Consider the following 23,662-nt stretch of genomic DNA (forward strand, 5'->3'; position numbering starts at 1 on the left):
ATGAAATCCACCTCCAGTGTGTAAGGATTCAGTTTCCTTACTGAACTATTTTGTACAGCCTTGACTGTATTGTTTGATTTTATCTGATTTAGTGTAGAGATCAAAGGGTTCTGTATTACTGCTTTATAGTTCACTAGTTGCAATAAATTTTTTCCTCAAATTCTACATTTGACGGATATCTGATAAAAATGGGAGCTTTGGATTCCACTAACAAAAAAATACAGCAGGTCAGTTCACTCACCTGAAACTTATTTCTGTTTGCAGCCGGTAACATCAAACTCAGATGTTCCACCCTGCTATTACAGCTCTGACAATGCCTACTCTATAGACAATGTAGAATACACCTCGTCAGGTTTGTCAGCCAACCTCACCTTAAACAGTGCCCAGACCAGAGCTAATGACAATTTCACTGCACCAATTAGTACACTACGCTTGGAGGTGAAATATCATCTTAACAACATGCTGCAGTTTAAGGTAATGTCATTCCAGAATTTCTATGAGTGTTTAATACCCTATAAAATATTGTTTAGTGTTTCCAAGAACTTTCTGTATTCATTTTAACTAATTCATATTTCCATCACTATAGGTAAGATTTCAAAAAACTCATTCATTGAAATGAATTGATTTTTACTTCATAGATTTATGATTATCAAAACGCACGATATGAGGTTCCGATACCACTAAATCTCCCAAGCTCCCCGACGAGCACGGAGAAGGAACGACTCTATGAAGTATCAGTTCAGAAAAAACCATTTGGTATACAGATTCGGCGCAAAAGCACAGGAACAGTCATGTAAGCCGTAGTAATTTTATTTTATTTCACTTGATTTTATTAGGTCTTTTCAAGCCAAACCATTTTCTTGTGTACTATGTTTTTAAATACCTTAGGACTGGCTTTTGTATCCTTCCCATAAAATGACTCTGTCTGCCAAATGCCAGGTGCTGCTCCAGCGGCAATGGTTTCACCATTGCATTGTATGAGAGCACTGCCCAGGGGGAGGACGGAGAAGGTGCCCTGAGCAATATCCTATTTTTCTCATAATTATCTAAAGTTTTTCCCCTGTAACTTCATAATCTGTCACTAACTAAGAGTCCTCTACAACATGTTGAAGTGTGGAATGTAGACAACTCCAAAGGCCATTTCTCATATAGTTCCCAAGTCTCTGGGAGGCCCAACGATTTTCTACATTTTCTAAAATTTTCCTTAGGTGACCACAGGTGATCATTAAGGATTGATCATTTGGTTAGGTTTTGGGCAATGGTTAGGGGAAAAAAAAAAAAATAGAAGAAAGTAGTGTCTCGACTAACTTGCAGAGGGATTTTAGTAACATGATAGCTAATTAGTCTGACAGGAGCTTCATTTCTTTCCTTGATTAAGCTTAAGTCAAAGCTAGAAAATGGAGAACAATGATGTTAGCAGTTGCGTGTGTTTTTTATTTAAAAAAATAATAAATTCTTATGTCATTTTTTAAAGTACTCAAAACTTAATTGCAAGCGGCGTTCCTTTTTACCAACCAGAGTAATCGTTCAAATTGCAATTCAGCCTCCTGGAACAATGTCATTTTTTGGCAGAGCACCATCAGGTTGCAGTTTGGTTTCTGACTGTAAAGATGCTGATTTACAACAAATGAATCCTATGAATACAGTTTCAGTGTAATCTGCACTGAAAGTCCACTGAACTGTAAAAAGCACCCTATTTACTATATTCCATGTCGCACCAAGGATCAGTCTGGGAGGAAAATACGATCATAGTCTCCTGAAACACATTTTCTCAATAAATTGCCAAAATATGATGCAACTTGTCATGCATTATGCCTATGCATAATATACATCTCTCTGAGAGACAGAGGACTCTGTGTCCTAAACTGCATATAAAATTCTTAGACATCCCCATTTCAAGTGCTTTAAGTTTTCCTGGTAACCATAACAGTTTTATTCCACCTTTACTCAAGAGTGAGATTTTCAAAGAAAAAGAGTAGCCTAAAAATAGTGTCTACCAGCTAAACATTGCACTGAAGACACTATATTCTTGGTTTTGTTTTCCTCTTTCCATTTTAGCTGGGATTCGCAGTTACCCACCTTCACGTTCAGTGACATGTTCATTCAGATTTCTACCCGCTTAGCATCCCAGTATATATATGGATTTGGAGAAACTGAGCACACCATGTTTCGGCGTGACATGAACTGGAACACCTGGGGAATTTTCACAAGGGATCAGCCTCCTACTGTAAGTAAAAGCAAATGGAGCTTTTGGACAAATGAGCCTAAAGTGCAGAGGTGTTCAGAAGGACTTTAAAGTCCAGTGGATGTCCACTGGTACTGGACACACATTGACTTTGGTCATGTTTATCACGGCTTATAATTTGGATGGTGTCTCAATGGCAATGGTCTTCTCAAACCCTATTCTTTGTGACCAGCGAGACCAATGTGTGGAGCTCAGGCCCTCACACAGGTGTTGAAACAAAAAATGGTTTAACAATAACAGCAGATTCCTCCTTTTGTTGTTCTTCTCAGCTAATTATTCTGAAAGCTAGACGTGGGTCAGGACAACTCCCACTACTTTGAGATTAAATTAGTACTTACAGAGGTAAATCAGAAATCTTATTTCTATGTGTATCCTTGTGTTATTTCCTGTGAAATAGCACAACGTTTGCAATTTGCAGGGAATGACCAAGGAAATAGTGATGGTTAATTATAGCTCTAATTTCCAGTTCAGGTTTCAACATATTTTTGAGTAAATGAAAGATAACCAAATGTCACCAGCATCTCCTGATAATATAGACATTGGCTACTGTTTGAAAAGAATGGAAGTTTTGTCCTCGGGAAGCACTTTCTCATTAGCAAGTTCTAAAGGCAGAAATACCTTTGCTTTCCTTCCTGCCTGGTCAGTCTGTCCAGGACTGACTCAAATTGTGAAGTTGAAAGTGATCTTCTGTGGGTATGTTTTGTAGGTACATAGGGTGTAAGTATATAATTTCGGAGTTACTTGTTGTATGTGTGGCAGATGTGTGTCTCGTCTTTTATTAAATTTATTAATAAATGTAAATAAGTGAATGTTTGCGACATTTCCCCAGTAGAATGTATTTTGTTTTGTTTGCAGTACAAGATGAATTCCTATGGTTATCAACCATTTTACATGGCTCTTGAACAAGATGCCAATGCCCATGGAGTTCTCTTGCTTAACAGCAATGCAATGGGTAAGAAAACCTTCACTTTATTTTCTCAATGTATTTTATTTTTATGGTCAGTGTTTTGCAATAGTGGTGAATCCAGGCACCCTTTTCTCATTTCACTTCCCCTGCTTCCAGATGTGACGTTCCAGCCGACCCCTGCCCTGACATACCGCACCATTGGAGGAATTCTCGACTTCTACATGGTTTTGGGCCCAACACCAGAACTTGTTGTTCAGGAGTACACTGCAGTAGGATTCTTACTCTATTACAAACTAATGCTGGTTTTTTGGCTGGTTGGTTGGTTTGTTTTATTTTCACCTTCTCACCACAAATATTCATTCTTATTTTTAGCTGATTGGACGACCAGTCATGCCACCCTACTGGTCTTTGGGATTCCAGTTGTGCCGCTATGGATACAGGAATGACTCAGAAATCGCCCAGCTGGTGGAGGACATGCAGAAAGCTAATATTCCCCAAGTATGCTGGTAGCAGTTAACATTTGAGCTCGTGCCTGAACTTTTAACTTCAGAGTAATTAACTAAGACCGTTTAAACACAGAATTAAAAAACCAACCAAAAAACCTACCACCACAGTAGAGCAGACTATGGTTTATGCCAGAGCTGAATATCTCTGCACACTCTGGGTCATATTAAATGTAGTCCTTAGGCTGCTTTATTTTCCTTATCACTCATACCAAAGAAGCACCCAGATGCCTTAGTCATGGGCTCTCATCATGCTGGCTATAAAGGAACAATGATGAACAAGAAAAAACAGCAGGAAAGAAAATGAGACAGCATCATTTCGATGGTATATTGCTCTGAGTCAAGTCAGCTGTGATTTGGCACAGGTTGTCATTGCAAAAGTTGGAATAGCACATAGATCTAACAAAATTATACTGTAAATTTAATGTGACTCTTCATTTTAAATGTAATTAACATCACTATTTCAATAGAGAGCAACTGTTTCCTCTATTTCCTTATAGATATGGTAACATATGCACAGTTTCTGTATATACATACACATATGTACAAATCCAAGACTTTTTTCTCTATTATGTATTAATTTCTACCTTCAGACTAGATGCAGTAGTGAAAGGGTTTTTTTTGTATTGGACTTGCTGATAGGTTGTGTAATATTCATTTAAGAGCTTTAGCTTAAAGTTACAGCTACTTCCAATTTTACAGTTCAAAAGTTCATTATTTTACTTATTTTGGCAAATTTTCAATACATATGTATTTGGAACAAAAAAAATCATTTTAAATTAATTGTTTTTGTGAACTGCAGGATGTCCAATATGTAGATATTGACCATATGGAAAGGCAACTGGACTTCACCATTGGCGCACGCTTCGCTGGATTACCGGCTCTGATTGACAAAATAAAAAAAGATGGAATGAGATTTATCATTATCCTGGTCAGTTTTCAATACTGCTTTTAAATTTCAATATATCATTGCAGAATATATTCAACAGCATTTCTAAACTTGGTTTTTAAGCAGAAGGGTAAATTTGTTTTTAATTGTAGGATCCAACCATCTCTGGAAACGAAACCAATTATCCCACCTTCTCAAGAGGTGTGCAGGACGATGTCTTCATAAAATGGCCCAATACCAATGACATTATATATTCCAAGGTACTGTTCTTAAAAAGTTGATGACAATAGAGACATGCTGTATCCAAGTGAGCAACATGTCATCCTTGACTCCAGTGCTAGCCATAGGGGGAAAGTCTGCTAATGGTATATTCATGCCTGGCTGTAAATGACATATTAAATAAATACTACAGACTGAATTGTTTTCAGTTTGTGTTGTCATTCACATAGGTATCAGGGAAGAATGGTTATATCCGCCTGTTGCTGACGCTCAGTTTACATTCAGTGTGGTTTGATTATTTTAAAATGTCCTTTGTCCTGTTAGGTCTGGCCATTTCTTCCCAATGTAGAAGTCAATGAGTCCCTGCCTGAGGAAACCCAAATCCAGGTAAATGTTGATATGGTTTTGTTATGGACTCAAATATAGACAGTACTTTAATTAAGGAATATAGCAGCAAACTAATTGATAAATCTTGTGGGAGGAATAAGGTGCAGAAACTGGCTAGCCTAACAGAGTCAAAAAGTTAGTGAATAAGTAATTTTTTAATTTTTTTAATTTTTAATTTTTTTAAACAAATTCCAGTATTTTAACAGCAGTATGCTTTCAATCCTGTTTCTGTTTTGTTTTCCTGCTGTTTTTATAGCTCTATGGAGCACATGCTGCTTTCCCAGACTTCTTCCGCAATTCCACAGTGGAGTGGTGGAAGAGGGAAATCCTGGAGTTCTACAACAATCCCACCGACGCCTCGAAAAGCGTCAAGTTTGATGGCCTGTGGATCGTAAGCATAGAAATGCATTTGATTTCTGGATTTTTTTTCTCTGCTAGACACTATCAGAGGGCCACATTTCATGGTATATGTACTGCTGTTGAAGCTCAGAGGGTATCTGGTGTTAAATTGCCATTAAGTAAAATAAAAACCTAGCTGGAAGAAAGCAAGCAGAGCACCAGGCAGAACCTGAGCCCCCAGGCAAAGACACATTTTGGCTCTAGGTTGTACACTTGCAGTGCCTTGGTATATCACGACTTTCTTCCTCCACTGTGATGCTGTTTGCACAGCGGAAACAGTGTCCGGACGCACTGTTCTTCCCTTGAAACACTTCGCAGCTCCCTGTCCCTAACCGTATCACACATGAACTTGTCAAGAAAACATAGAAAAGCAGACTGAGACTGCAGCTGCGAGGACTCCTGAAGACTTCTACAGTGCTACTTGTTTGTAATTTAATATTGAGTGTGTTTTGTAGGTTTGAAGCAAATACAATCAGGTTTTGCTCAATGTTTTTAGGACATGAATGAACCGGCAACTTTTCTGAATGGCGCCATTGGCGGCTGTAGAAATGACCTCCTAAATATGCCACCATATATACCTTGTAAGTCTGATCACTCCTTAAAACAGTTTTATGTCATTCTGGTTACTATGTAATTTCTTATATGGTTTATGTGGTATAACTGCCTGTAATTAGATATATAAAACCACAACTCCTAACTGAATGTGGGCTTTTTTTTTTTTTTTTTTTTTGAGATGATGGGCACACTTCAACCCCCTCTATTTCAGTGAGAACAGTAACTGCATGACACTTTTTAAAGATAAAGTTAATTCCAGCTACTTGCCTGCATATGGATTTTGATACCTGTTTTATATCTAGGTGCTTTGCTTTAGGCATCGTAGAGAATGTAGTTCTCTGTTTTGCAGTTTTCTCAGATGAATAAGGCAATCAATTTAAAATTTAGAAAATATCCTTCTGTCTCCTCTCCTTACAATTTATCTATACAGTCAAACACTTGTAATACTTAGCTTTCTTAACTTGGTTTTACTGAAGTACTGGTGTACTGAACTATTAACACACTTACAGACCCACATACCTACATTAGGAATATTCCATTTTGGAAATAATATTTTTTATAATTCTAAATAAATAAATGACAGTATACATGCCTAAAAGAGACTGAACCTCTAAGAGATTATGAAAATTAAGAAAAAGTAACTCAAATCATTATTGAATATTCAATATTCAAAAGAAATATTTTTGTTCCTTTTCTGTTAGATTTGGGATACCGGTCACAGGGATTAATTGTCAAAACTCCATGCATGGAGGGTCAGCAATATCTTCCAGATGGTACCCCAGTTAGACACTACGATGTCCACAGTCTTTATGGATGGTCACAAACAAAACCTACCTTAGAGTAAGTCAAATTTGCATACTTTCTTTTTTTTTCCAGAATATGTTGCAGATGAATATTCTGTGTCTATACTCTTAAGGCCAAAACTTTCATCAGTTTATTTAACACTCCTGAGAAATCTTTCTTTTCATCCCAATATCTTTGATTCTTCAGTTCAGCTGGAAGTGGAGTTTGGTGCTCAGAAGTTTGAGCAGCAGTGCGATAGCTCTTGCAGTTGGTGGTATTTCCATCATGTTATTGCTCAGTTAGCGCAGTGATCTCACCCGTGATGCAAGCAGGGTGGTATGAACCTGAGCTGCTGCTGGAAAGGATGTGCAGGAGAAGGTGAGGTGGGTCTGTGCAGGTCTGAGCTGAAGCTGTGCTTCCATGGTTTCACTGCAATAAACACCTTCTGTAACTGGAGCTAGCTAGAAGGAAAAGCCACCACCTGCTCCAGTGTATCTACACCTGCAGCTGCCTCACTGACTGTCTCAGGACAAGCAGGCAAAGTTTTCATTTTGAGTTTAGCTGCTTTAAAATCACTGACCCTGAGCAGACACAGTTTTCCAGGTAGGTGTTAAAGACAGTTTACCCAAGTCTGATAGTGAAGAAACTTACTGCTCACCTAGCTGGGGAGCCATTCTTTGTGTACCAGTTCTGAGGACTTCATCCATGTAAATGCCTCGTTGTGCAAGCTCAAGTGCTGACCTGCATGATGAAATCAGATGGCCATGGTGCTATTTCTCACATATAGTTTAATTTGGATATGATTACTCGCCATTGAGCATTTCCTTGTCCCAACACATTCAAACGCAACACGTTGCCTTTTCAGCAGAGATTTCTGTTGTGAGACAGCCAGCAAGGGCGTCCCAGGGCGATGCTCTGCTTTGTGAACGAGAGCAGTCGGTGAAAAGGCACCGCTCGGGCATTCCTTCACAAGGCAGAGTGGAGAACAGGTCTGAACATTTTGATCAGCTGCTGGGAACAGTAATTACTGAATGATAGTCTCACATAATTACTGTAATTAAAATACAAAATGCTTTGTGTTTCTCCATTTTGCTGGGGTAGCCCGGTTTGCTCCTAGGGTGGATATTGGTTTTGCCTTACACCATACATCTAGTGAGGGAAAATGACTATAGTTTTTTAACCATGTTAATTTAAGAAGGGCTCGATTATGTCCTCTATTTCAAACAAATTTAGTAGTAGTGAAAAGGGGGAACAGTGACTTTTAAAATGCAAACTGTGTGCAGAAGGCTTTACTTTTAATTTTCTCGGTTCCAAGGCAGATGTCGTTATCTGTTCCTTTCTGAATAGTACCCCAGCCTACTCTAGATAGCATCTGATCTAATGATAATAGATCTGCGCTGTTTCATTTCCAATTCAAGGCGTAAGCAAGGAAACAGTGTTTCTTTATGGGTCTTAATGACCTTAAAGCCTTTGGTACCTTTGATATTACCATAAAGGAAGAGAATATCAAGGCTGCTTGAATTTTTGAGGGAGTGGATGTTGTATTTGGCAGCGTGCCATGGCAGCTCTGCCAGTCAAGGCAGGAGCGAAATTGCTGACAGGACAGGAAGGAATGTCTGATGCCTCTGCTGTCAGCCAAATCACATGTGATTTGGGCATAGTAAGTAGACAATAATTTAACACTAAGTGGAATATTGCCATCTTTTCTGTGTATTAAGCGTGAACTGAAACGTAGCGAAATATTTCCTTCTGCTTTGAGAGGTACCGTAACAGAAAGGACTGTGATAAATTACACAGCTTATACAGATATTCTTGCACTTTAAATTTATCGAAAAATGTAAGTTTTCAAAAACCCAGAAACATATCTATATCTATAGATCAGGTCCCAATTTATACTTTGGTGCTAACTGAAGGAGTAATTGTGCAACCGAAGACATATTGTAATAATAATTTATTCTAACACTAAACCATCCAAACAGGAAGATTGCTTGCATGCCAAACTCACAAAAGCCTGTAACTCTAAAAGTGAACAGCAATTTTTTATGTAACTTATGTGGGGGTTGGAACTAGATGATCTTTAAGGACCCTTCTAACCCAAACCATTCTATGATTCTGTGACTCTCTTATTCTATGACTCTATGTAATTTTGGTTCTTCATCCATTGGGTAAAAGGAACGTCTAGATGTTGGCTTCTTTCATAATGAGGCTTTTGCACAGACTTGAAAGCCAGAACCCTTACCAGTGAATGTAGTAACCATCTGGAGGTAAATTTGGGCTTCGTGACATGAGTAATTGCTTTTCATGGATACAGCTATGGCTCTGGAGCAGAGAGCTGGCACCTCAAGTCAGCAAAACACTTGAGCTGTGCTCATCCTTGAGCAGTTCTACGCATGACATACATTTTCTTTACATTTGGAATTTTAGGTGCAATAAAGCTGCAAATCCTCTAAAAAATTAATTTTTGCTGCCTTATTGAAGCAGCTGTTTAGGCAATTATTGTGGAGCTAGCATTGGAGAGCAGTGTGAGTTAATCAGTGTAGCTTTCTAACTAGTATTGTGGCTTAGTATTTTGCTGTAATGATTCAGAGTACGTGTGCATGGCTGCAGAGGAATTGTTCTAACAAAGTGGAGCAGCAATGCATCCGTACCAGTCACACAGCACAGACCAACAGCACATGCTGCAGAGAAAGGTGCTCGTATCCTTGGTGGAGCAATTAGGAAGCATCAATTCCCCTTAACTCAGCTAAATTTTTTTTTTTTTTCCTAAAGCGTACTTGGTTACCTTTCCAGGTACTTTGTGGCAATGGCCAAGGCTTTATTTAAGAAATTATTTTTTTAAAATTATTTGAGGTAATGGGGTTAATTGGTACATCAGTTCTGCATCCAGCTCATTCATGCCCGCAGCTCGAGGGCCTCAGGAGCTCTTCTCTCCTGAATCATCGGCAAGCTGCAGTCTCCCCTCCCAACAGCAGTGATCCTGAGCAAGGCCATTGGGTTTTAGTGCCAGAGCATCTTGAAAAGTCCGTGGCAGTCCTTGCCTGGTGCTAGCCATTTCCTTCTATCCCCCAACCCCAAGTGCCTCTGCGTTTCCTGCCCTGCAGGTTTTTGCCTGTAATTTGGGAAAGAGAAATAAGTCCCACCAACCTCCTAAGGTTACTAACCTCTGGCCAAAATCTCTTCTGCTTATGAGGAAGCCAAATGTGATCAGACCAAGAGGTCAGCTAGTGCCAAGGCAGTTACAGACATTGGTAGTCATTCCTTAGCTGTGAGGCCTGTTGCCTGCCCTGAGCAGAAACCCACTGATTTAATACGTTTGCTTTTAGACAAGTCTGTGTTAGTCATTTCACGTAGATGAAATTTGTGTTGGTGATTCTGAAGTGACTACAGAACCATGGCTTACTTTTTGTTCCAATACTTTTTTGGCAACTAGAGTCCAATATTCCCGGCACCTGTTTTCCCCCTTATGATCCTTTCGGTATGAATTTTGTTAAATTATTTTCAACTGTTGCTGCAAGTTTTCAGGTACTTTACGAAAGGAATGATGTGCCCTGGACCACACTGTAAAACCCTTAGAAAATGTGGAAGCTGGACTACATTCATATTTTCCCCACACAGTAGTTAACCTGTACTGGAAATTTATCTTAGCACCTCATTGTTTTGCCAATTTTCTTTCCAGCTACATGTTGGCTGACACTGCTGAGTTCCTGTGCATGTGTGAATCATAGTGAAATGCCATAAAAATCACCTCTAGATTGGATGTATGCATATTTATGCATACCACAATGCTGCCCTTCGCTATGAAAATATAAGCTCTTATGTTTATTTTCAAAGACGATCTTATATAATAAGTAATGTAATTTTTCTCATGTAATTTGTTTGGGGTTTTTTATCTATTTTCAATGTCAGTGGTTTGCAGAGTGCCACCAAGGAGCGTGGGATCGTTATCACCCGTTCCACGTATCCCAGTAGTGGAAGATGGGCAGGACACTGGCTCGGTGATAACACAGCAGCTTGGGATCAGCTGGCTAAATCTGTTATTGGTATGTAGAAGGAAAAGTATCTGTATTCAATTTACTGTGTGCAGTTATTTCTTTTTCTTCATCTCCTTGCTTTTAGTATTCATGTGGTTTTTAGCTGAAAGAAGCCCTTTAGTTCAGCAACCAGAATTTGTGGTCAATGCATTTTTTACTGCTGCTTCTTTGCTTCTGCACCAGGTGCTGGGAGCTCTTTTATCCCCTTGGGACTGGCCACCTTCATGCCCTGTGTCCTGCTACTCATTTCTTTGTTTGCTCCTGACCAACCAGCTCCCAGCTTCTTCTGTAGCAGAAAAGCATGACACATTAGAGAAACCACGGGGTTTGTGTTTGGATTTTTTCCTTCTCATTCAGCATTACAATATGTATTATCTATGTAACCATTAGCATAAGAAAGAGGAGCAAAAACCCAACAACTAGTAATGTTGAATTATTTTTCCTTTCAGGTATGATGGAGTTCAGTCTCTTTGGAATATCTTATGTAAGCTAATGAGTTATTGCCTTACATTTAATTATCTTGATGCTGTACAAGAATTTATAATATTCCAGTTGGATTATTTTTAAACTTTCAGACAGGAGCCGATATCTGTGGCTTCTTCAAAGACTCTGAGTATGAGATGTGTGTTCGCTGGATGCAGCTGGGTGCATTTTACCCATACTCCAGGAATCACAACCAGAAGGGAACAAAGGTGAGTTGCAATTTGTTAACGGTTGTTAAGGGGCCTTTGCCACACAGATGTAGAGACCAGACCAGCCAGAAGATCACACAAGCTGGCCTGGCTCAAAAAAAAAAAAAGTACATTCCAAGCAAAACGGACAAGAAGAGACCACGTCTGGCTCTTTATCAAATAAAAATTGTCTTTCTTTATAGGCTAGCTCCCCCTCACCTGGGAGGTTTTATGCCCACCAAGGGGCTGCTCTGGCATTTGGACCACTTGAAGGAAGCATATTCTAAGTTTGCTTTGACTGAATCAAACTCCTACATATTTTTCCCTGTATGCCATTTTTATAGAAAGGCACTGCAGCGGCAAGACTAAAATAGAGCGCTTTTATGGCAAACGCACTTAGAGGGGTAAAACTGACCTTGGTGCTCTCAGCCCTAATTGTCCATAATTATACAACAAATGAGAAAATGGAAGAGTGTAATAAGATTCTGGAGTAAGACTCGGCAATTTCTGTGCTTTGCACGTTTGCCACCATCAGATATTGTATTTCTTTTAAGAGTAAAGGAAAATAATTGCCTAAATGTAGGGTTATGCTGGCTAAGGACTATATTGTAGAAAGCTGTAAAACAAGATAACTGGAAAAATAAAAAAAAAAAGAAACAGCACTTCTATTCCAGTTAAAGCTTCAGGTCTAGCAGAGTAGAGCTCTTTATATGGCACATATCTAATGGATTAAAGTCTCCTTTTCAAAAAGCGTGTGCTTTATCTTGCAGCGGCACACCTTTCGATGGGGCTTTTAAAGCCTTTAAAAATGCAGATTCAGGGTTATCGTGTTGCTTCCAGTCTTACCCAATTTGCCAAGGTATTGTTCAATACATTTAATAAAGATGGGAAGTGCTCCCTGACATCAGTCATTAGTGCTTTGGTCTCTTCTTGCAAGTCCTGAGTGTTGCCCTGCAGGAAAGAGGAAGAATAAATGATGTACACTGGGATGTGTCACGCCTTTGGGACACCTTACATTAGACATTTTTTACACTCTTCCCCTGTCCCCCTGCCATTTTTTTCTCACCTTCACTCTTTCTAGTTCCTCTCTTAGGGCTGACAGTGATACCTACTGCTTTTAGTGTCACTTACTCCTTAATTGAAGAATAAATAAATGAAGGTGCTCTAGTTCAAAGGAGAAATTTCCCTGGCCTTGTCTTGCTGCGTGGATTTTAATGCACATTTCATAATTACTAACAGTAATAGGTTATATGAAGTCTGGAGGGAAACATAAAATGAATGAAAAGAGATGCTAAATGTGAACTTTCTTGTAAACATTAGCAAATTCTTTGACCTGTTCTTTGGCTTTTTGCTTTTTGGTTTCGGGGGTTTTTTAGCTTTTCTGAACAAAACAATCCAGCTCGACTAACAACGGTCTCTTCTCTTTCAGAGGCAAGATCCTGTTTCCTGGAACTCAACATTTGAGGACATTTCCAGGAATGTACTGAATATAAGATACACCCTGTTGCCCTATTTCTACACGTTAATGTATGACGCCCATGCCCATGGCAGCACTGTGATCCGCCCCGTACTCCATGAGTAAGTGCGAATCCTTTGCTCTCCTTATCAGGAATTTGCACTAAAACTTCTGTAGTTACTATCCTCCTATCAATAAATTTTTCTTTTAGTTACAGCAATTTTTATTTAAAAGAAAAAAAAGCACAAGATTGAGAATATAAGCTTTCAATATCAAGTCTCACTTGAACAGTGGTAGTTTTCCATTTTTCACTATGCAAAATTGAACATTTGCTTCTCTAGGAGTAATATTTAAATTTTAAAGCTCACCCTTAACCTCTTTAGGAGGAAGCAACATAAAAGTTTCATCTGATGCTGGGTATATGTAGAATCAAAAAACCAAATGTTGCAAACAGTTGGACAACAACTTTAAGCAAAAAAAGAGAGAATTCTGCCACAAATCATGAGAGATCTGCAGGGAAAAATAGCTTGCTTTAATGTGTGTCCAAGCTGATATAGCAGATTTTTTTAAAAAATGTTGTTAGACACACAAAGCCCTCTCTGTTCCTGGCCAGGAGGCGCAGTACCTGCAAAAGCTTTAACCCCTTCGATTAAAAGATTTGGTCTAGTATCTGCATACACGTCTTGGCTGAGGAACACTGAGTTGTTTGCATGTATTGACTTGCCTTTTTTCAAAGAAACTCTAAGAAAAAAGTGGTGCAAATAAGAAAGTGGTTCCTAGTTTGTCCACTACTTAATATTATTTCTAATACTGGCCAAGCACAACAGACCTTCTGAGTTTTGTGATCTAAATATACTGAAAAGCAAATGCAAAGAAATCGCAAAAAAAGAAAGCTAAGTAATAGCTTGCATTTCTCTAATGAGTTTCACATTAGGATCTTTATGCATTCCTGGCAAGCATTAATTGATCTATGAATTATTAATACTAGATTAAAGATGAGGAAGTAGTAGATACTAGGAATAGTAGATTCAGTTACTGACAAAAAGCGTCTTGAAGAAGGAACAGTTTGGAAAAATTCAGCACCCAATGCCTAATCATTATTGTGTTCACTTGCAGGTTTGTAGAAGACACAACAACCTGGGAAATATATGAGCAGTTCCTCTGGGGACCTGCACTGCTCATCAGCCCTGTGATGCATCAGGTACGTTTTTAAGCACTTATGAAAATATTAAAGTCACTTTAGCTAAACTTTGCTTTTTGATTTAAGGTGCCTAAAACAAGTATGTTTAATTCCAGAGTGCTGTAACAGTGAATGCTTACCTACCCAATGCCCGCTGGTATGATTACTACACAGTAAGTCATTTTAAAAAGTTATATATCTTCTTCACGGTGCTTCAGACAGCAGCAGGGTGTGCTGAGAGTGGTGCTGAGGTGTGAACCCTCTCTCTTCCTTTTACAAACTTGCATTCAGTATCAGTTCTTAGCAATATAACATATTTTTAGCTGATTAAAAAAAAAATCCTTGATTCCTATATAATAACATGATCACAGTTAGGGTAAATTAAAAGGTGAAATAATACCTTTAATTTGAAGTCCTTCTATTTACTTTTTTTAACCCTCAAATGATATACATAATGTCTTTATAAGGAATGCTGGAATGGAGAAAGACAAAACAGGTTTAGCCGCATCATCTTTCACTGAAAATAAGAAAAGCTTTGGTAACAGGAAGAGCAGGCATCAAAAGTCACTTCATTAATCACAAGTTCATATTTCACCTGACTGGCCCCTTTGGTTCAGCTGCTGTCATCTATGGCCAAGCCGGTCTTTTATAGATACAGAATTTCAGTTTCTCTTAAAAGCATTGTGTAGTTACTCCTGTAGTAACAACTCCTAATTAATCTGTCCAGCAAAAAATGATCATTTCATTCTAAAAAAACCTGTAAAGTGAAGGCAATTCAGTAGAAGACTCTTTTATTTTTTCATAAATAGGAGGAAGATATTGGCTTTAGGGGACAGTTCAGAATTTTACCAGCTCCTTTGGATCATATCAACCTGCATATCCGAGGTGGATACATCCTTCCTTGGCAAAGACCTGCAAATACAACTTTTTACAGGTAAGATTAGCTGAAAATTTAAAATTTAGTTTTGCACAATTACATCTAAATACTACCAGTCCTCAGAGAAGGACTGGTATCTATGATACACTGGAACTTTATGGCTGGTTTTTCTTTTTGGTTTCCTCCTAACGGTCTCCTTTAATTTAATAGTATGGGCTTAGGAAGATGAGTATGGGAGCTCAATTCAATGGCATACAATATTTCTTTAAAAATTCTAACATTTGATAAATATGAAATGTGATTATCTGAGGAAACTGAGGAAACATTATTCTGTTTTCCATAGCCGCAAAAACCCTATGGGACTCACTGTCGCTTTGAATGACGATCTGTTTGCAGAAGGACAGCTTTATTGGGATGATGGGGTTCGCATTGGTATGTATGATGTTTCTTGCCCTCACAAAATTCTTTTTTTGCTATGAGAATGGTCAGACAATGCAACAAGTTGCCTAAAGAGGCCATAGAGCCTCCACCCGTGGCCCAAACTAAAACAGACAAAACAAAACCCAAGTGGAAAGTATGAACTGGGAAGAGTGGGAAGAGATGGAACAAATTACAGCAGTCCTTGAAAACCAAATAATACTCAGTTGCTGACTTAGGAGCTTTTCTGTCTGCAGTTTTAAACAATAACACAGTTCTCAAAGTGGAAACTCCAAGCTGTAAGAAACTGCATCGCTTAGCTGTCGCTTTGGAAAAGAAGTGCTGGTGGTTACTTCTGCCTTAGAAGTCCTCAGCGTAGTGTGGGGGGCTTGAGGAGGAGCAATAGGAGCAGATGGAAATGATGGACACTGGCCAAAGCAATCACATTTCTGGAGGACATATCTGAACATGCCTTCAGAGACAAAACCGAATGAAACCTTCAGATTAGCATTATAGTAAAATGATTTTTCCCGATTTAAACTGCATAATGCTATGATTTATAGAATTAATATGTTATAGAAATGAAATTTTGCCCTGGACCTAAGGCAACACAGATAACAGACTCTCAAACCTATGGGAACCACAACTATATATCATGTGGGAAGCTTTAACTAATTTCCTCAACATTAATACATTTAAATCATCTTCAGATAAGAGATACTTAAATGCCGTTTATCCTTTCCATCCAGAGTATATTACCTTTGTAATAACAATAAGCTATCACCCAAGATTACTGAAAGTAATGCAGAAAATGGTGCTATTTTGCATAATGATGTGTAGGGAAGTTTGCGGGATGCTATTAGTGTATTCCAAGGTGCTTCACATACACCAAGGCCTGTTAGCACTGGAATTCAGAAGTGATGGCTACGTATATGGAAATCGGGTGATAAATGAAATTAGCATAGATTACAAGGTGCATCTCACCAGGGTGCCTGTGATCTGGTTTTGGTAGTGCAGAAAGGCGAGAACCTACAATGCTCATGATTATCAGCACTACTTTGAGTGCATTTAGTGCTGAATAATAAGACTGATAAAATATACAACAGCAATTTCAAAGAAGCATCAATGTCTATCATGGTCATGCGTATATAGTAAATGGACACAATTCTTGAGCTGAAGTTTTGATAATGTGTTAATTAAGGTGAATAGCGAATACATTTTATTTTATTCTTTCTTTTTAACAGATGCATATGAAGATGGTGTGTACCTGCTAACGTCATTTACTGCTAATCAGGTATGCAATACTATCTCACCATTTCTAAATAATCACTTTAAGTGATTATTATTGTATTTTTAACTATACATATTTTAATCTGGGACTTCCCAGTGTCTAGATATCCCACCCTAACACTAATTTGTGCTCATGATTGAATAGATTATAAGTAATATGATTAAACTGCATTAAGAACAAATTTAAGAATGATTCTGATGATACCAATTGCAGCGTATTATTAGAGTGTACATTTATGGCATTGTAATTTCTGATATAATTCTGAAAGTACAAGTTTATTTCATAAATGATTTCTATAAAGTGAAAGCACATATCAATGCAGAACATCTGGAGCTTGCAGATGGGTCAGAAGAGCTGTGCCAGGAAAACCAGCCCTTGCTGGTGAGAAGGTAGCTGGAGGTTGCAGACAGGAAGCTTTAAGGACTAAAGGCTTTGACCCTGGCTTAGGAGAAGTACCTTAACTACAGAGAAGTACCTCTGCTCAGCAAAGAATTTGGGTTTCATCTCAAGAATGGGCACCTAACATTGTTTCTAACTCATTTTGCAAGTCAGGGTCCTCCTTGCTGTTCTCTACCTTGTTGCTCAAGCTATGTTGCTGCTTCCAAAAAGAAAGGTTCACAGGGTCAGAAGGAGGGTGTTTCTGTTAGTAGTGCATTTGCCCGTATTCACTGTAGAATGTATTTATTGTGTCCAATCTTAATTCTGGGAGGAAGCAGCAGAATACAGAATCATTGGCAACCACAAAAGAAATCACTCTCTAAAACGGCAAAGAGGGGGGCACAGGACCTGCCCCATTCATGAGTCCTACTCATACCCTCCCATCGATGACAAACCAGAGATGTGTTTGTGGTTATGAGTCATAAACTTGAGTCCCAGTCCTAGCATGACATATTCTATAGAATACATCTCAGCATCCCGTAGGAGATGGTGGGTTTTGCTGCTGTGGCCATGCCACGTTGCAAATCCCGCGAGGGGCAGCCTGATGGGACAGCAGAGCTTTGGCTTAGTCCCAGCCACAGCTTTGCACAGTGGCCAGTGTGGAGTCACTCCCTTGGTTCAGGATTGTTTTTTCCTTTTATTCTTCAGCACAGAAAATCTGGCATGCATTCCTGGGTAATTAAGTCAATGAAAAGGAGTGTTTATTTTAAGTACTGGTGTTTCTAGGTTGTCAGGTTTCAATTTTTATCATAACCAGCTGAATATCTGGAATTAAATTAGACTGTAATTATATATGGACTTTTGGTTTAAAAGAAATGCTTTTTCTATTTTAATAGAAAACACACTTTGTTATTTCATTAGTTTTCTAGGGTGCCAGAATGTCTTCTAATTTTGTCTGCACTGTTCTTTCTTGTCATTTAATTCTGTCTTTGTCAAATAATTGGATGTTAATTGCTAAGGAAAAGAAATTTGTTTTGCTGATATTCACTATTTGCAGTTGCAAGGAGATTATAAAATAAATGCACCTTCCCCTGCTCTCACAGAAAGTTGGTAAGGAAAAGTGTAATTAAAGAGGTCTTGAATCAACCAACAATGAAAAAGATGCTAAAAGTAATACCCTCTGAGCACTAAAGGTGCAGAATTACATCATAGCACAATTGCATGGGATCGCACTTGGACTATAAACATGCAGGCACCATCTCTGGGCTGCTTAACATGGCATTCACTCTCCGGAGACCTGCTGGACCTGGGTGCACCCTGTAGAAACCCTGTGCCCATAATCTACTTCAAATCACAGCAGCTGGAAGTGGAAGGGAGCTGTGAGTGCTGAGGGAGATGATGGGGGTGGAGGAGCTGTTCTGGGAGGGCATAAAGCAGGGAAAGCAGAGCCTGGATCAGGCCTCATAGGAGCCAGGAGACGAGGCATAACCGCTGCCCCTGTGACAGTGGTGGAGGCATTTGTCCACGCAGCACTTGCTGCCCATGTCAGGGGTTAAGAGCATCTGGTTGCTTTGCTCCTCACATCTATCAGCCAAGCAGCAATTAGAGACACAGCAGAGCTCAGGATCTAGCCAGATTAACAATGTAAAGAAAACTGAAGCCTTCAGCATTTGAAAAATAAATACCAACATACAGGCAGTTTTTTTAAAAAATAATTAAAAAAAATTGGAAGAGAGGAAAGTAATTGAAAAGCTCGAGTTGACTTGTACCAATCTAATGACAATATCTGAATTTTTTTTCCTTTTCCTTTCAGACTGTTTTAGATATCAGGGTTTCGTATTCAGGTTACACTGATCCAAACAACTTAAAGTTTACTGACATTAAAGTCCTGGGGGTGTCCACCAGCGTTAAGCAGGTGACCGTATCACAGAGCAATGGGATAATTGCATCGTCTCACACTGTGGACTACAACAGCACCAAGAAGGTGAGATGCCATTTGCAGGGTAATGCCACCTTCACAACTGCATATGTGCTCTTAAACCTTTGGAGATTCAGCTCTCAGCTGTAATAGCATATTTAAAAGGTATTTCAGCAAGATACATAAGCTACCATCAGGTAACGACTATATAATACACTATTTGATATATAGTGAATATTGTGCAGTAACTGTGGTAGGGCTTTTAAGCATGGAAATTACTGTTGAGGAACCCAAACTGCTTCTGACAGTGGAAAAGTGGTGGATTTTGGTTTGTGCTTGGTTTCCTAATAGCTTACTTGCACCCCGTGAGATCTGAAGGAAGGAACAACAACTACAAGTCTTTTCATAGTCTCTACATGACCTTGTTGTTGTCAGTCTTGTCTGACAACATTTTCATTTCCCAGCCCTGTTTACCTACGACCATTTCTCATTCTGTCATGTCACATCTCGGCTGTAGGCATTGCAGCACAGGGTTCGTACACGTAAAAGTCAAATGCCACTTCTTCTAAAGTTATGGGCATACCTTCCACCAACTTCAGAGCAAGGGGGTTTCCATCTGCACGGGTCGTGCTGCCCAGGGCATTTCTGCCCTCCTGCCTCCCCAGACAATCAAGTCAAGCACTCCTAAAGGCAGCTGAAATAAATGTGTTTACTTGTGTTGCTGCTCAAGACGGCACTCCTGTGGAGCATCTTTTAAATATGAACAGAACTGCTGAGGCGTTCAGTCTTGCCAGCCTTCTGGTAGAGGGAGACTGCCTCACCTCTTCTGTTAGTGGGATCTTACTACCCTTCCTTTGAAACTCAGTATTCCATTAAGTCTTAGTTCCTTCTCTCTTTCATGGAAAGCCAGAACTGTGTAAGTTTGGTACATAACCAAGAAGATGAGTTAAAAATGTAAAAGGGAATGGAAGTATTTCACTCTGCTGTTGACTTTTGCATGGAAAAAAGTGAATTCATATGCACAGTTGAATTATTTGTGGTCAAGTTTTGCTGCCTTTTTAAAATTCCTTTTTTTTTTTTTCCTTATAAAAAATAAAAGGAAACTCAGCTCTAAAAGAGCCTTTGAATGAAGGGAACGGATCAGAGCCTCGTGATCAGACATCCCAAATCTATGCTGGTTAAACTGTGTTTATAGTGATACAAACACAAAAGCAAAGAGGAATAAATTCTTGTAAGCTAAAATGAGAAGACACTATATCCTCTATTGAACACAGAAAAAGCAGCGGATCTTCAGGGCAGAGTTACTAACTGTTCATTTTGTTTATTTTTTTCACAGGTCCTGACAATCACCGGGCTTCAACTTGAATTAGGCAAAGAGTACACTGTGCAATGGAGCTAAAATCCTGCAAAACAACATTGGCCATACCACTGAATTTTCTCATTGTTCTAAAACTTTCAATTGTTCAGTTTGCAGAGTGCCTCTTTGTCATCTTAGAATACTTTTTTACTATAAAAACATACTAGTTACAGTCAGTTCATATGAAGGTATTATGTGTATAAAGCAGGCACGTTTCAGTATTGTTGAAGGTTACAAGATGTGAAGCAAAATCTGTATTTTAAACAGTATGACACTTCAGCGTAACTTCATCTTTCAAAACTGACAACTGTGTGTAAAACTCCCTGTTTTCTCAGACTAGAAGTTGACTGGCTTCACGCGTGCCAAATTTTGTAAAAAAAGATATAGTTGGTGTCACCTGCATGGATTTGCGGCCATAATTTTGCCTATATTTAGCTTTCATCTTAATTTTAATTATGCCTATGTAAGTCACTACTACAGAGAAGTATTTAAGGCCAAAGTAAAAGTAAATGTTTTCGGATTACTGATTTAGCATGAAATGATAATTCAAGTTGTTGATGTATAAAGTACTAAAGTACTTTCAAAACTGATTTGTAGGGGTCTTTCCGTATGACTTTAGCCAGACATTTGTGTTCCCCAGTGTTTTGATCCAAAGCTGTAAAATTAAACCTGAAGTTTCAAGGTTGGTTAATGAACCTTGGTGTCTCAGTGTTTATTTCATTGAAGGAAATGTTGTTCTATGTTTACTATAATAGTAATTCATGTTAAAGACTCTTTGTATCCCAGGAGTGCAGCATATGATCTAAACAGATTGGTAAAGCATGTTTACAATTAAATTTGATGGGAATAAACTGCTGTCAGAGGTAGTAGTAATCTCTAGTGACTGTGCTTAAGATTCATTCAAAGGATTCCTCTCTGCTTTAAAATTTTTTGGTAAAACAGCTAAGTAACCAACATCTTGTAGGTAGATCACTGTAAGGGCTGAATTTATTGAAACTTCCCTGTAAAGTGATAACGAAATTGGCAATCCAGGGAAAATGAGAATTTAGGACTAAAGTTGCCATTTTGACAAATATTTTTGTCTGAAGGAACAAACTACACTGTTACTCCAGAGCCAGTGATGACCAGCTCCGTAAGTTAGCAGATGCAAGGACATGTCCCATTGCTGCGGAGGGGAGGTGCAGGTTACCGACCCTTCGACCCATTCCCCATCACGTTATGTCCTCCAACTTTGTGCCCACCCGACTGACGTGTGAAACACTAGGTACAGCCAAAGGCTTCCAAGAGCTTATTTTCATCATTTTTCTTATTATTAGTTTTATGTGGGGAGCCTCATTGTTCTGTTTTCTCGGCTTTGAGAGGCTCAGCACGTCAGCTGAACTACCTGCATTTCAGCCACAGGGGAAGGTGCTTTTTTACTGAGTCCCCAAGATAATAATAATTCATGAGGAACTCATACAGACTGAGAAATCACAGCTTCAAACAGGCATCGGCCCTCTTACAGAAGTGCTCCCTGCTGTGCCTCTTCCAAAGGTGGGGAAGTGAGCATCCCCTCCCACAGCTGGTACGAGCTCGTGCAGCATCACGGTCCTCTGCTGGAGACCAAAGAAGCTGTATGCTGAACCGGGTGGCGTTTTTCTCGGGTTGGTAGTAGCTCTTCGTGCCATGTTTCTTTTTGGGTCAGATACGGACACGTGTTGTGAAACATCTCCTGCTGCTCGAAGTCCCATTAAAGTCCATGAGCCGTGCTGAATAGTTTATGGGGCAGTTTTCAACCGAATTAAGTGAGCAGCACCAAACATACTATTTGTGTCGAGGATAGGATATTTTTGACTATCACTCTCTGAGTAGTTTGACTTTCTAGCACTTAAAAAATTACTCGTAAAATAGCGTAACAACACCCACAGGTTTGATGTAATCCTGCTGCCCGTTGCACCAGAAGATTCTCACGGAAGGCACAGCGTCTTCCCTGAAGGCCATAAAGTTCTGCTTTCACTGTCTTTTTTCTGTACTTTATTGGCTGCTGTCCTGGGCATTCTTAAAAAAAAATCCAAAGCAAACAGTACCTGCGAAATATATTGGTATATTAAAATTTTCAGCGAACCATTTTCAGCAGGGTTCTCTCTCTGTCATCTGTACAGCTGAAATCTGCCTGAAAGGGAGAGAGAGTGTGTATATATTTATAGATAGATACGTATATTTATTTAAACATTTTCTATAAATATATACACACATCATTATATATGCATACACACATACGTATACAGAAATATGTATATACATATCTATTTAACCATGATATATACACACACATATATGTGCATATATATGCATATGTAAATACATGTGTTTTATTTCATCATTAATAAGTGGGGTTCCTCTCTACTGAGACTTTTAAAAAATTTTAATAATGTTCAGGTTTGAGGGGAACCACACCAGAGAACAGCCAGATGCAAACAGTGTACACCTTTTTCCCTTGAAAAAAATGTTCAAGGTTTACGTAGCTCATCCCAAACCTCATGGGAATCAACAAGTTTTTTTCCGCGGGCTTTGGATCGACTCCTGAAAGATTAGGTCTGTTTTTTAAAACCTGTGTTTCCTGCCCCTGGCACGGCTCCCAGCACAGGTACAGCTTCATTTACCAGAGTAAAAATGGCCGTGGAATCCATTCTTGCAGACCAAGAACACAGCCTGGAGATTAAATCAAGGTCAAGTAACAGGTTAATGAACTTTACGAAACTGGCTCTCCTAGCTGTGTAATTAGGACCTGTCATCAAATAAACCTTTGGCATTCCAAGTGTCTCTAACCTCAGCATACAAAGGAGCTAGGAAACTCAGCAGCGCACAGCGATTGCTCTTAAAAGCTGGTGGTGGTGGTGCAGGTCCCTCCAGCTTGGGCGACATGCTGCTGCAAGAGGAACAAACGCGAGTGTTCTCGCTGTCGGAGTGCAGCGGATACAGAGGAAATCCCTCTCCAGATGACAGCTTTTCACGTACTGGCGGATTATCCTGACTGTTTTAAAGAAAAGCGAGTATTTCTTTACGCACATGAGGAATGGTTAGTGCTGCAGTTATTTACCCCCACACCGGTGAGGGTGCCACACAAGCCTGAGCTGGGCTCCAGCTCCCCAAATTAGCCTGAGCACAAGGCCACCGGCCAGCCAGCAGCGGGACTGCTGGAGGCCAGGTCCATAACTCC

At 39.3% G+C, this 23,662-nt stretch overlaps 1 protein-coding gene across 2 annotated transcripts in view; it reads left to right on the forward strand.

Moving 5' to 3' along the window:
* SI (sucrase-isomaltase) overlaps positions 1-21,155 on the forward strand; it is a 52,537-nt gene extending 31,382 nt beyond the window's left edge. For both annotated transcript variants that reach the window (XM_054835900.1, XM_054835901.1), the window contains exons 26-48: positions 265-474; positions 639-793; positions 2,059-2,227; positions 3,101-3,197; positions 3,309-3,421; positions 3,525-3,650; positions 4,458-4,586; positions 4,697-4,804; positions 5,088-5,150; positions 5,407-5,541; positions 6,046-6,130; positions 6,806-6,944; positions 10,794-10,927; positions 11,368-11,402; positions 11,494-11,610; positions 13,019-13,167; positions 14,162-14,246; positions 14,342-14,398; positions 15,035-15,159; positions 15,446-15,534; positions 16,764-16,813; positions 19,002-19,172; positions 20,443-21,155. In XM_054835900.1, coding sequence (XP_054691875.1) covers positions 265-474; positions 639-793; positions 2,059-2,227; positions 3,101-3,197; positions 3,309-3,421; positions 3,525-3,650; positions 4,458-4,586; positions 4,697-4,804; positions 5,088-5,150; positions 5,407-5,541; positions 6,046-6,130; positions 6,806-6,944; positions 10,794-10,927; positions 11,368-11,402; positions 11,494-11,610; positions 13,019-13,167; positions 14,162-14,246; positions 14,342-14,398; positions 15,035-15,159; positions 15,446-15,534; positions 16,764-16,813; positions 19,002-19,172; positions 20,443-20,505 — 2,604 coding nt within the window. In that variant the 3' untranslated portion in view covers positions 20,506-21,155. The remainder of the gene's footprint in view (positions 1-264; positions 475-638; positions 794-2,058; positions 2,228-3,100; positions 3,198-3,308; positions 3,422-3,524; positions 3,651-4,457; positions 4,587-4,696; positions 4,805-5,087; positions 5,151-5,406; positions 5,542-6,045; positions 6,131-6,805; positions 6,945-10,793; positions 10,928-11,367; positions 11,403-11,493; positions 11,611-13,018; positions 13,168-14,161; positions 14,247-14,341; positions 14,399-15,034; positions 15,160-15,445; positions 15,535-16,763; positions 16,814-19,001; positions 19,173-20,442) is intronic.
* Positions 21,156-23,662: the final 2,507 nt, after the last annotated feature.

The sequence above is a fragment of the Grus americana genome, chromosome 9 (genome assembly GCF_028858705.1).
Source record: "Grus americana isolate bGruAme1 chromosome 9, bGruAme1.mat, whole genome shotgun sequence".
In the NCBI taxonomy this organism is placed as follows: Eukaryota; Metazoa; Chordata; class Aves; order Gruiformes; family Gruidae; genus Grus; species Grus americana.